This window comes from Rhinoraja longicauda, chromosome 9 (assembly GCF_053455715.1).
Source record: "Rhinoraja longicauda isolate Sanriku21f chromosome 9, sRhiLon1.1, whole genome shotgun sequence".
Lineage (NCBI taxonomy): Eukaryota > Metazoa > Chordata > Chondrichthyes > Rajiformes > Arhynchobatidae > Rhinoraja > Rhinoraja longicauda.
Window position 1 is genome coordinate 28,464,292 of NC_135961.1, and position 12,839 is coordinate 28,477,130.

The 12,839-nt window shown below is 41.3% G+C and overlaps 1 protein-coding gene across 1 annotated transcript in view; it reads right to left on the reverse strand.

Annotated features, from left to right (window-relative positions):
* camkmt (calmodulin-lysine N-methyltransferase) overlaps positions 1 to 12,839 on the reverse strand; it is a 259,217-nt gene that overhangs the window by 45,078 nt on the left and 201,300 nt on the right. Inside the window, exon 7 of the mRNA XM_078405833.1 lies at positions 443 to 509. Coding sequence (XP_078261959.1) covers positions 443 to 509 — 67 coding nt within the window. The remainder of the gene's footprint in view (positions 1 to 442; positions 510 to 12,839) is intronic.

A 12,839-nucleotide genomic window follows, 5' to 3' on the forward strand; every position in this document is an offset into this window, starting at 1 on the left:
TGGGAGAGCTGCCGCCTCAATCGCCAAAGACTTAGGCTCAATCCTGATCTCAGATGCTGCCTGTGTGGTGCGTGTACATTCCCTCTGTGACTGTATGGGTTTCCTCCTGGTGCTCTGGATTCATCTCACATGCCAAAGACATGTGGCTTTGTAAGTTAATTGGCCTCTATAAATCGCCCCACGCGTGTAGAGAGTGGCTGCAAAAGTGGGATAACATAGAACTAGTGTGAATGGGTGATCGATGGTCAGAGAAGGCTGAAGAGCCTGTTTCCATGCTATAGCTCTAACTAAATTAATAATACTCAATTCTCAATATTTAAAAAATAGGTTTGTGCATAAATCCTAAACGCTGTCTCCAGTAATTTTGTGCTTAATTTTACAGGTTTAGGAAGATACATATAATTTGTTAGCTGTTAAATAAATAAAATAAAGTACATCTTACCGGCTTGAAACAGAACCGGCCCTGAATAGTCCGTGCTTTTTGTTTCTTTCAATTATTTCTGCAACATCTGAAAAAGGTTGTTCAGTTAAGGTTAAAAGCAAAGTTATAATTATTTGATAATGTAGAAATTGAGCAAAAGGGAAACCTTTGGAATTTATGGATACTTGGCAACTCCTCACAATATCACTTAAGTTTTCTGGACTCTGGAAAAAGTCGCCAAAACATGGCGCCTCTTGCACGCAGGATTAGTGGACTATTTCTGTACACTTGCTAATTAGGGATGACCTTGGGTATGGCAATATTCTACAGGACTGTTACAACAAAAGGTTATCATTGTGCATTTGCACTTAAGAGTCATACAGCATGGAAATTGGCTTTTCGGCCCAACTTGCCCATACTGACCAACCTACATTAGTCCTACCTGTCTGCATTCAGCCCATATCCCTCTAAACCTATCATATCCATGTATCTGTCTAAATGTTTCTAACCTCCTCTAGTAGCTTCTTCCATACACCCACCACCTTTTGTGTAAAATAGTTACCCCTCAGATTCTTAGTAAATCTTTCCCCCCTCACCTTAAACCTATGTCTCTGGTTCTCAATTCCCCTGCTCTGGGCAAGAGACTCTATGCGTTTACCCGATCTATTCCTCTCGTGATTTTGTACACCTCTGTAAGATCACCGTTTATCCTCAGTTGGGCCGAAGGGCCTTTTCCATGCTGTATAACTATGTTTCTGCCATCACCCCAATTCAGATAAACTAACTCACAAAAGGTGGAATCAAGCCTGTAGCTCGTAGAAAATGTTACTTAATGTTAGTCTGTCATCATATTCAAAACAAAATATCTATTTCTCAGTCCACAAACTATCTTGTTAGCAAGGGGTAGATAATGCTTTAAAACCATTTCCACAGAAGGTAGTCCAAACATGAATTATTTCTTTATGAATGCTCTTGGGCACTTGATTGTATTTCCTGAGGTGCTGGTAAGGATCAAGTAGTACTTTACGTTGAGATGGTGTCAGGCAACCATTGAATTAACTGGAGCATCCTTGGAGGTGATATTTTAATAAACCAAAAAAAAATTATGGATATGGCCAAATCTCTCTCCACATTTATGGAATTAGAGTCCACATATAGAAAAACCTACTTGTAAACAGTGTCTTTTTAAAAAATTTAATCACTCATACTCTATATATTTAATCCATCTCATTGCTTAAACTGACAAAATGCAAAGCGATTAGCCCTACAGTGCATTAACAGGGTAGAAGGAGCTGAGGAAATTATAATGGACAGAGATTCTGCAGCAGCAGCCAAGGTTTGCCTATTTTTTTAAAGAATAGAAGCCCTTCAGGCACTTTCATGTTGAACTGGTTAGCATATAAAATCAATGAGCCCAGGATCAACAATAATTATACATAACGTAAGTGCTGAAAAACACTACAATTATTATCTATAATTGATCTTTAATCCTTCATCCTTTCTCTTCCTAAATGACAAGTGGCCAATGGCTAATGCGTAAAAGAATGTCACATGCTTCCATTCCTGGGCTGGAAAGTAGCTTTGGCTTTAAGGGTTTCTGTAAATGATGCAGTGGCCCTATTGTGCAAGCAGTGCCAGACCTTGGATGTGCTATCACCAACTAAAGTATAGTCACTGGTATCTAGACATACAAAAAAAAAACATGCACTTGAGATAAACAATGGTACTGCGGGCCTCTGTGAACTGCAGACCAACCTACAAGTGGCCAAAACAATGAAATTCTTACTTACAGCAGCAGAACAGAATATGTAAACATCATATCCTGTAAACAATATAATAAACGAGAAAAAAAAACAGTGAACAGTCGAATTTGGCAGATAAAGCTGGAGAATTGGTGAGAAAAAGAGAGACTCATATGAGTGGCACAGAGAAAGAGATGCTGCTTCACAGCGTCAGAGACCCTGGTTCAATTCTGAGTATGGATGATGTCTGTGCGGAGTTTGTACCTTCTCCCTGTGACTGTGTGGGTTTTTTCCGGGTGCTTTCGCTTCCTCCCACATTCCAAAGACGTGCAGGTTTGTAGGTTTATTGGGTTCTGTAAATTGCCCCTAGTGTGTAGGATGCAAAAATGGCATGACATAGAACTAGTGTACAGGTGACTGATGGTCGCTGTGGACTCGGTGTGCCGACGGGCCTGTTTCCATACGGTATTTCTAAACTCTGAATTAGACTCAGCACCGGAAGAACATGCTCTTGCTACATTAAACACTGGTTTTAAACTAAATAGTAGGGGGGGGGGGGAATGTTTCAAATGGGATCGACAAGGATGGAGTTAAAGGGAAAGAGAGTATAGGAAAAGTTAACAAAAATCCCAGAATTAACGGGACAGAAAGCTCACAAAGGAATAGGAGAGAATAGCCAAGTGTAATAGGAATCGATGTGAAAGGTGAGATGAGCAAAGGATTAAAAGTACTATATATGAATGTGCGAAGTATAAGAAGTAAAGTGGATGAGCTTGAGGCTCAGTTAGAGATTGGTAGATAAGATTGTGGGGATTACAGAGACATGGCTGCAGAAGGATCAGGACTGGGAACTGAATATTCAGGGTTAAACATCCTATAGAAAGGATGGGCAGGTGGGCAGAGGAGGTGGGGTAGCTCTGTTGGTGAGGGATGAAATTCAGTCCCTTGCGAGGGATGACATAGGGACTGACGATGTAGAGTCACTGTGGATAGAGTTGAGGAATTGTAAAGGTAAGAAGGCACTCATGGGAGTTATTCCCCCAAACAGTAGCCCGGATATAGAGTGTAAGTTGCAGCAGGGGTTAATACTGGTATGTAACAAAGATAGTGCTGCTGTGGTCATGGGGGATTGCAATATGCAGGTAGACTGGGAAAATCAGGTTGGTTTTGGACCCCAAGAAAGGGAGTTTGTAGAGTGCTTGTATTAGAGCAGCTTGTACTAGAGCCTACCAGAGAGAAGGCGATTCTGGATTTAGTGTTGTCCAATGAACCAGATTTAATAAGGGAACTCAAGATAAAGGAACTGCTTGGAGGTAGCGACCATAATATGATTAGTTTTAATCTGCAATTTGAGAGGGAGAAGGTTAACCCAGGAATGTCAGTGTTGCAATTGAACAAAGGGGACAATGAAGGCATGAGAGGGGAACTGGCCAAGGTCGAATGGAAAAGGATCCTAGCAGGAAGGACGGTGGAACAGCAATGGCAAGAATTTCTGGGCATAATCCAGAAGATGCAGGATCATTTCATTCCAAAGAGGAAGAAAGATTCTAAGTGGAGTAAGAGGCAACCGTGGCTGACAAGGGAAGTTAGAGATGGAATAAAACTAAAAGAAAAGATATATAACATAGCAAAGAGTAGCGGGAAGCCAGATTAGGCAACTTTCAAAGGACAACAGAAGGTAGCAAAAAGAGCAATAAGGGCTGAAAAGATGAGGTACGAAGCGAAGCTGGCCAAGAATATAAAGGACAGAAAAAGCTTCTTTAGGTATGTTAAGAGAAAAAGATTAGTAAAGACAAATGTGGATCCCTTGAAGGCAGAAATTATTATGGGTAACAAGGAAATGGTGGAAGAGCTGAACAGTTTCTTTGGATCTGTCTTCACTAAGGAAGACACAAACAATCTCCCAGATGTACTAGTGGACAGAGGATCAAGGGAGACAGAGGAACTGAAAGAAATTTGCATTTGGCGAGAAATAGTATTGAGTAGACTGATGGGACTGAAGGCCGATAAATCCCCAGGGCCTGATGGTCTGCATCCTAGGGTACTCAAGGAGGTGGCTCTAGAAATCGTGGACACAATGGTGATCATTTTCCAAAGTTCAATATATTCAGGATCAGTTCCTGTGGATTGGAGGGTAGCTAATGTTATCCCACCTTTCAAGGAGCAAGAGAGAAAATGGGGAATTATAGACCAGTTAGCCTGACATCGGTGGTGGGGAAGATGCTGGAGTTAATTATTAAAGAGATAATCACAGTGCATTTGGGTAGCAGTAAAAGGATTGGTCCAAGTCAGCATGGATTTATGAAGGAGAAATCCTGCTTGACTAATCTTATGGAATTTTTTGAGGATGTGACAAGTAAAATGGATGAAGGAGAGCCAGTGGATGTAGTGTATCTAGACGTTCTGAAACCGTTTGATAAGGTTCCACACGGGAGGTTGGTAAGCAAAATTAGAGCACATGGTATTGGGGGTGGGGTATTGACATGGATAGAGAATTGGTTGGCAGACAGGAAGCAAAGAGTAGGAATAAACGGGGTCCTTTTCAGAAAGGCAGGCAGTGGCGAGTGGAGTGCCGCAAGGCTCGGTGCTGGGGCCACAACTATTTACAATATTTATTAATGATTTGGATGATGGAATTAGAAGTAACACTAGCAAGTTTGCAGATGACACAAAACTGGGTAGCAGTGTGAACTGCGAAGAGGATATTAGAAGGTTGCAGCATGACTTGGATAGGTTGAGTGAGTGGGTGGATGCATGGCAGATGCAGTATAATGCAGATAAATGTGAGGTTATCCACTTTGACGGCAAAAACAAGGAGGCAGATTATTATCTCAATGGTGTCAGATTAGGTAAAGGGGAAGTGCAACGAGACCTTGGTGTCCTTGTACACTAGTCACTGAAAGTAAGCGTGCAGGTACAGCAGGCAGTGAAGAAAGCTAATGGCATGTTGGCCTTCATAACAAGAGGATTTGAGTATAGGAGCAAAGAGGTCCTTCTGCAGTTGTATAGGGCTCTGGTGAGACCACATCTAGAGTATTGGGTGCAGTTTTGGTCTCCTAATTTGAGGAAGGACGTCCTTGCTATTGAGGCAGTGCAGCATAGGTTCACGAGGTTAATCCCTGGGATGGAGGGACTGTCAAATGAGGAAAGATTGGAAAGACTGGGCTTGTATTCACTGGAGTTTGGAAGGATGAGAGGGGATCTTATAGAGACGTATAAAATTATAAAAAGACTGGACAAGCTAAATGCAGGGAAAATGTTCCCAATGTTGGGGGAGTCCGGAACCGGGGCCACAGTCTGAGAATAAAGGGGAGGCCATTTAAAACTGAGGTGAGAAGAAACTTTTTCACCCAGAGAGTTGTGAATTTGTGGAATTCTCTGCCACAGAAGGCAGTGGAGGCCAATTCTCTGGATGAATTTAAAAGAGAGTTAGATAGAGCTCTAGGTGCTAGGGGAATCAAGGGATATGGGGAGAAGGCAGGAACTGGATACTGATTGTGAATGATCAGCCATGTTCACATTGAATGGCGGTGCTGGCTCGAAGGGCCAAATGGCCTACTCCTGCACCTATTGGCTATTGACCAAATGGCCTCCTCCTGCAGCTATTTTCTATGTTTCTATGTTTCTAACACAAAATGTGCCCTCAAGAGATAAGAAGGTTCTCTGCATACTGTGGTGCTTACTGCCATTTCACTGAGATTTCACCAAACTCAGAAGAAACAATGTGAAATGTTTAAGAATTTAATTCGCAAAGAACATTGGGCAGGAGGTAAAAAACAGCCAAGGGAGCCCTTACAGGTACCTAAATAAATGAACCAACAGAGGTAGAAAACATCTCTTCCAAGAGATGGATTATTGTAATTTATCAGTATTAGAGTAGATTGTGATCAACAGAGCCACATACTGAACAAAGCTGATACCAATGACTAACATAGCTATTTCACACTTTCCTGTGGCACCAAACAATGACACTGTGTAGGAAGGAACTGCAGATGCTGGTTTACAACAAAGATAGACAAAAAAAGCTGGAGTAACTCTGCAGATCATGCTGCATCTCTGGAGAAAAGGAATAGGTGACGTTTGTGTTCGAGACCCTTCCCCAGATGTTCAATCTGGTTCTGGTGAGGAGTCGTGAAAATTACAAAAAGGCATTTCAAAAAGCATGAGGGTGGTTTACACCCAGAAGCATGCGCTAAAATGGTACCTACACTTTTCCTCCTGAGATCACACTTACTTAACAGCAGCTTCTGACAAAATGATGCTCGCTACCTGAGAAAGGATTGCATCTTTAACGTCAAACGCCCATGGCAGGCAGCAGTAGCAGCGTAAGGTTTGGTACCATGAAAGAGAAAAAGTCCACAAGAGGGAGAGAGATCCAAGATTGGGTGAGAGATACCTGGCATTCACATCAGGGAGACAAAATGGTTGGAGATATTTAAAATTCTGAGCAAATGTGAGGTGTTGAACTTCTGGAAGTCGAACGTAATAAGAAAGTACAGAGTTATTGTCAAGACTCAACAGAATTGATGTATAGAGGGAACTGGGTATCCAGGTCCATAGCTCCCTGAAACAAGTAGATAGTCTGAGGAAGGGTCTTGACCCAAAACATTGCCTATCCATGTTCTTCTGAGATGCTGCCCGACCCGCTGAGTTACTCCAGCACTTTGTGTTCTACGCAAGTAGAGTGGAAGACATATGGCATGCTCCCCTTCATTGGTCAAGGCATTGAGTATAAGAGTCAGAATGTCATGTTACAGCTTCATAAACCTCAATTTAGCCTCATTTGGAATATTGTGTGCAGTTCTGGTTGCCCCATTACATAGAGGATGTGGAGGCTTTGGAGAGGGTGCAGAAGCAGTTTACCAGAAAGCTGCCTGGATTAGACGGTGTTAGCCATAAGAAGTTGGACAAACTTGGGCTATTTTCTTTGGTGTATCAGATGTGAGCGAGTGCTTTGGATCCTGCAATACAGCAGAGCACCAATTCTCCAGCATAATGCATAACAACCTCCCTTGCATTGACTCCATCTACACTTCACACTGCCTCGGCAAGGCCACTAGCATAATCAAGGACCAATCTCACCCCGGTCACTACCTCTTCTCCCCTCCTCCATCAGGCACGAGGTACAGAAGTGTGAAAATGCACATCTCCAGATTCAAGTACAGTTTTTTTCCCAGCAGTTATCGGGCAACTGAACCATCCTATCAACAATTAGAGAGCGGTCCTGAGCTACTATCTACTCACTGGAGACCCTCGGACTATCTTTAATCGGACATTATCTTGCACTAAACGTTATTCCCTTTATCATCAATCATAAACTGTGGCTGGCTCGATTGTAATCATGTATAGTATTTCCGCTGACTGTTTATCACACAACAAAAAGCTTTTCACTGTACCTCGGTAAACGTGACAATAAACTACATTAAACTAAACAAATCCAGAAGAACTGGCATCGTTGAAACATTCAGTAAGTTCAGGAGCTTACTATGCATGCACAGAAATTCCAGGACTTCATCTAGTTTCAAGATCCACGTGTCAGAACTATGGGTATAAGGCAATGCATTCTCGATCTGTGCTCTTCAAAGCAATAATTGATACTATTCCTCAGAGACTTTTCTAAATAATTTGTCCGCTACTGACGATAGGCTGACTGGTCTTTCATTACCATATCCATATCATTTCTTCCTTTTTAAAAAAAAGAAATAATGTAGCTCATCTCAGAACCACACCTGCAGCCAGAGTGGAGTGGAAATGAATGTCAGACTTCTGCTATTTCCTCCTTTGGTTCTTTTCATAACCTGGGATTTATTTCATTCAGACCTGGCATTTTATCAACTTGCAAAGCTAAATCCCTTCACATTTCCTCTCCTTCTGTTTATCTCCTCAATATTTTTCACTTGTGCTCATTATACTGCATCAACTCCCACGCTTATGAAAACGCAAAGTATTTAATAAGAACCATAGCCACATCTAGCAGCTCCACAAACAGGTTACTTTCTTGGAATCTAATTTCTCCTTCTTTAATTATCTTTCTTTTACAAACACGTTTTTGAGGTACCTTTTTGTTTCAATTGATTTTATTTCACTTTCTCCCTGAGCTTCACTAATTTCCCTTTTAATTTCACCCCTGATCTTTCAATGCGTCACTAGGCTTCTGAAGTAGTCAGCTCACAGTATCCGATAAGCTTCCTTTTTTGTTGCCTCCTTATCCCATCCCGCTTGCTTCTTGTCATCCATCAGGTTTTAGATTTTGGAGAGTTTCATCCTCCTGCTTTGTAAGAACTTATTACCTCTGAACCCTCACTATCTCCTCCCACTGCTCTGACACTAATTTACCTTTAAGTAGCTGTATCCAGTCCACTTTTGCTAAACCACATCTTAGTGAAGAAGATATTGGCATTTTCCCCAGTAGAGAACTTCAGTTAATTGCTTTCTCTCTTCCATCTTTTTTTAAGTAATGGGATGACATTTGCAATATTCTAATCCAAAGGCACAATGCCTGAAATAAGTCTGAAGAAGGGTCTCGACCCGAAACGTCACCCATTCCTTCTCTCCTGAGATGCTGCCTGACCTGCTGAGTTACTCCAGCATTTTGTGAAATAAATATCTTCGATTTGTACCAGCATCTGCAGTTATTTTCTTACAATACCTGAAACAAGAGTGCATATGGAAGATAACTGCTGTGAATGAAATCTCCTCACCAACTTTTTTTAAAAATGTGCTTTTAATAGGAATGGTAACAAAGTGGTTACATTACTTAACTAGTAATTAGCAGGTGAAATGTGTAAGAAGGAACTGCAGATGCTGGTTTATACTGAAGATAGACACAAAAAGCTGGAGTAACTCAGCGGGACAGGCAGCATCTCTCCAGAGATGCTGCCTGTCCTGCTGAGTTACTCCAGCTTTTTGTGTCTTTCTTTAGTAATCAGCAGTCCTGGCTAATGAACTGGAGCAGATACCCAGACCATGGCTCTCGAGTGCTTTTGTCTCTTTGATGTGCACTCTCCAATGCTCCAACTTCTGTAATATTTGTATTGCAATATGAAATGTTATACTAGACTGAAGAACAGTAATTATTCTACATCTTCGATTATAAACTGCCTGCACCATACTATTTGTTTTAAACTGTCAAAATCACATGTGTTCCCTGTGGACATTAGTACCCTGCCAAAGGAGCAAAACTAAGCATGTAAAAATCAATGAGAAAATGAAAGTATGGAGACTCATATGTAATACAGCACTGAAATGGGACACGGCCCAACGTCCATGCCGACCAAGGTGCCTATCTAAATTAATCTAATTCGCCTGCATTCGGTCCATATCTCTATATATATGTCGGCGAGGCCAAGCGTAGGCTCTGTTATGAGGAGAGGAATGTTTCTGTTATGAGGAGAGGCTGAAGGGGTTGGGTTTGTTTTCCTTGGTGCAGAGGAACATGAGGGAGAAACCAGATAGAAATAGACAAAATTCTGAGAGACCTGGATAAGGTACATGGTGAGAGACTTTTTCCTGTACAGAGGTGTCTCAGATTTCAGCGGGATCAATGAGAGTATGGCTACAATCTGGAATGTGCTGTCTGGAGAAAGGTGGCTGAGGCAGGAAATCTCAATACATTGAAGAAGAATCTGGGCAAGCACTTGAATGGCCAAGGGTAGTATGCTCTGGTTCAAGTGGTGGTAAATGAGATTGAAACAGATAGGTAGTTGATAATTGGTAGATATAAAATGCGAGAGTAGCTCAGGCAGCATCTCTGGAGAAAAATAGGTGAGATATTGGGTCAGAACCCTTCTTCAGACTCTTCTTCAACAGATAGTTGGCGAGGCCACAGTGGGTTGCTGCACTCTATGACTTAATGGACCCTACAATGAGTCACCCAAACTGGGGCCACTGATCTCTGAGAAAGTTCAAACTTTTTGTCCTTAGTTTCCCCATCGGAGCTTGTGAGTAGAAATAGTCCTACCCATTGCAGCAAGATCTTGCTGATTGAAAGGGCCTTCTGCAATGTAACTGGCATCACATAACGGGGCACAAGGAAGGGATGACCAAAACAAGCCCAAAAAATAGTTAAATACTCAGAACGTTTTTTAAAAAAACTGCAGATGATTGGACTACAAAATAAAAACAGAAGATGCTGAAAACACTCAGCAGGTCAGGCAATATCTGCGGAATGAGAAACAAAGTCAATGTATCAAGGGCCTGTAACATTGACTCTCTTTATTTCCATAGTTGCCGCATAACCGACATGTGTCTGAAAATAGACTGATGTGCAGAATAGATGTACAGATAGAAGATTTACAGTGAAAAGATGGTCACATTGTTTTTTATGTCATGAAATAATAGCTCAACAATAATCTGTTCAATAATATTCTGTTAAAATTTTGCAGAACAACTTACATCAAAACATTTTTTTAGCCTCGGTCCGAACAGAGCTGAATCCAGAGATTGAATGAGACTCTGAACATTTGACATTGTGACTGTTGGACGCAAATCAATTCAAACCAAGGCAGGAGTTCCTCAAGAGTCCACCTTAGGCTAAGCCATCATCACTTGCTCTGTCAGTGATGCTTTCTCCATTATGTCAGAGGTGAGGGTGCTTGTAACATTCAGCTCCATTTGCAACTATTACAATACATCAGGCCATGCCTGAGTGCTGCAAAAGCTGAACATTTTCTTGGTGAAAGGCGTGGATAGAGTGGACGTGGAGAGGATGTTTCCACTAGTGGGAGAGTCTAAGACCAGAGGCCACAACCTCAGAATAAAGGACATAACTTTAGAAAGGAGATGGGGAGGAATTTCTTTAATCAGAGCATGGTAATTCGTTGCCACAGAAGGCTGTGAAGGCTAAATCAAGGATATTTTTAAGGTGGAGATTGACAGATTCTTGATTATCCATCCAAGAAAAAATATCAAAGTGCTGAAGTAACTCATCGGATCAGGCAGCATCTCTGGAGAATTCAGTGTAGTTATTTTGCCACATGTACCGAGGTGCAGTGAAAAGGGTGAGTGACGTTTTGGGTTGGAACCCTTCTTCAGACTAAAACTTCTTCAGAACAAGTATACTTCTATATGCACATGCCATCTATTGCTCTGAACATACACTCTCCATATCAGGGGCACACGTAGCTGCAGTACACAATATCCATAAACTACCATACAGGCTCAATTGTTGCTAGCTCAAATATATGCTGGTTTAGAATGATTTAGGAATGTATCATAGCATTTGATCACTTCACGTATCACCAAAATGCTATCTAATAAGGATAAATACTTCATTTTATTGTTCACGGTGCCAGAGACACGTGTTTGATCCTGGTGCTGTCTGTTTGACCTTTGGTGCTGTCTGTATGGAGCTTGCATGTTGACCCTGTGACAACTGGGGTTTCCTCCGGGTGCTCCGATTTTTCCCAACATCCCATAGATGTGCGGGTTTGCAGATTAGTTGGCCACTGTAAATTGCCCCTTGTGTGTAGGTGAGTGGTAGAAACTGGGGAGAATTGATGATAATTTCAAGAGAATAAAGATTTAGAGTAATTGGGCGGTTGATGGTCAGCATGGACTTAGTGGGCAAAAGCGTGGACATGGTGGCCATGTTTCCATGCTGTATCTCTAAACAAAGACAAGGATAATACATTCAAGAAGCCGTAATTGTGAACCTTGTCTGAAATTAAATCATTTATCGTCAAGGAATCAGGTGAAATCAATGCAAACATTTCTTGCATCTTTGCAGTCGCCCAATACACACCTGCAGGAGGAACAGCAATGTGAAGATTCAATGCACCTCACGAAGAGAGCACATATTCCTAAATACTGAACAGATGGAACGTTGACCGTTAGAATAACTCCTTATCGAATTCTTATGAAACATTATACCACCATCACAGACATCCTATTTTTCCCATTCGAGAAATGTAATGCTTTAAAATGGGCCAAAGTTCCAAATTCAACAAGGAAACAAATCAAAATTAACAGTGTCATTTTTGTGAAGATCTTGCTATTTCATGCATTTTCTAGAAAACCTTGAACAATTAAAACCAGGAATTCTTTAATTATGCTAATTAATAATTACGTAGTTATTTTGTACTGTTCCTAAATATCTATTTGGTTCCACTCAATTTTTACCATTTTAGAAACCAAAAGAATTTATTTTCATTTGGTCGATTTCATTTCAAAGTAATGATAAATTCTGAGCTTAATCATACTGAAGAACAAGCTATGTGTGAGATTGAAGTGCAAACTTAACATCCTAATTTCAGGTCTTGGGTTGCTTGGCTACATCTTTGCCTGTAGAAACAAGGAATTTCAGATGCTGCTTTGCAAAGGAAGATCCAAAGTGATGGAGTAACTCAGTGGGTCAGGCAGCATCTCTGGAGAACATGGATAGGTGCTGTTTCAGGTCAGGACCTGAGGAATGTCCCCGACATGAAAAGTCACCTCTCCATGTTCTCCTGAAATGCTGCATGACCTGCTAAGTTATTCCAGCATTTTATGTCTTCTATATCTTTGCCTGATTAGATGTTTCTCACCCATACCTTGTAGTGCTGTGTGATCACTGGATCCATATTCGACAAATGGGTAAATAATTCATCAGACAGCGTCCCTGTTCTGCATGGATGCTGCCTGACCTACTGAGTTACTCAGCACTTTCGGCAATCAATTAGTTTAGTTTAGTTTAGTTT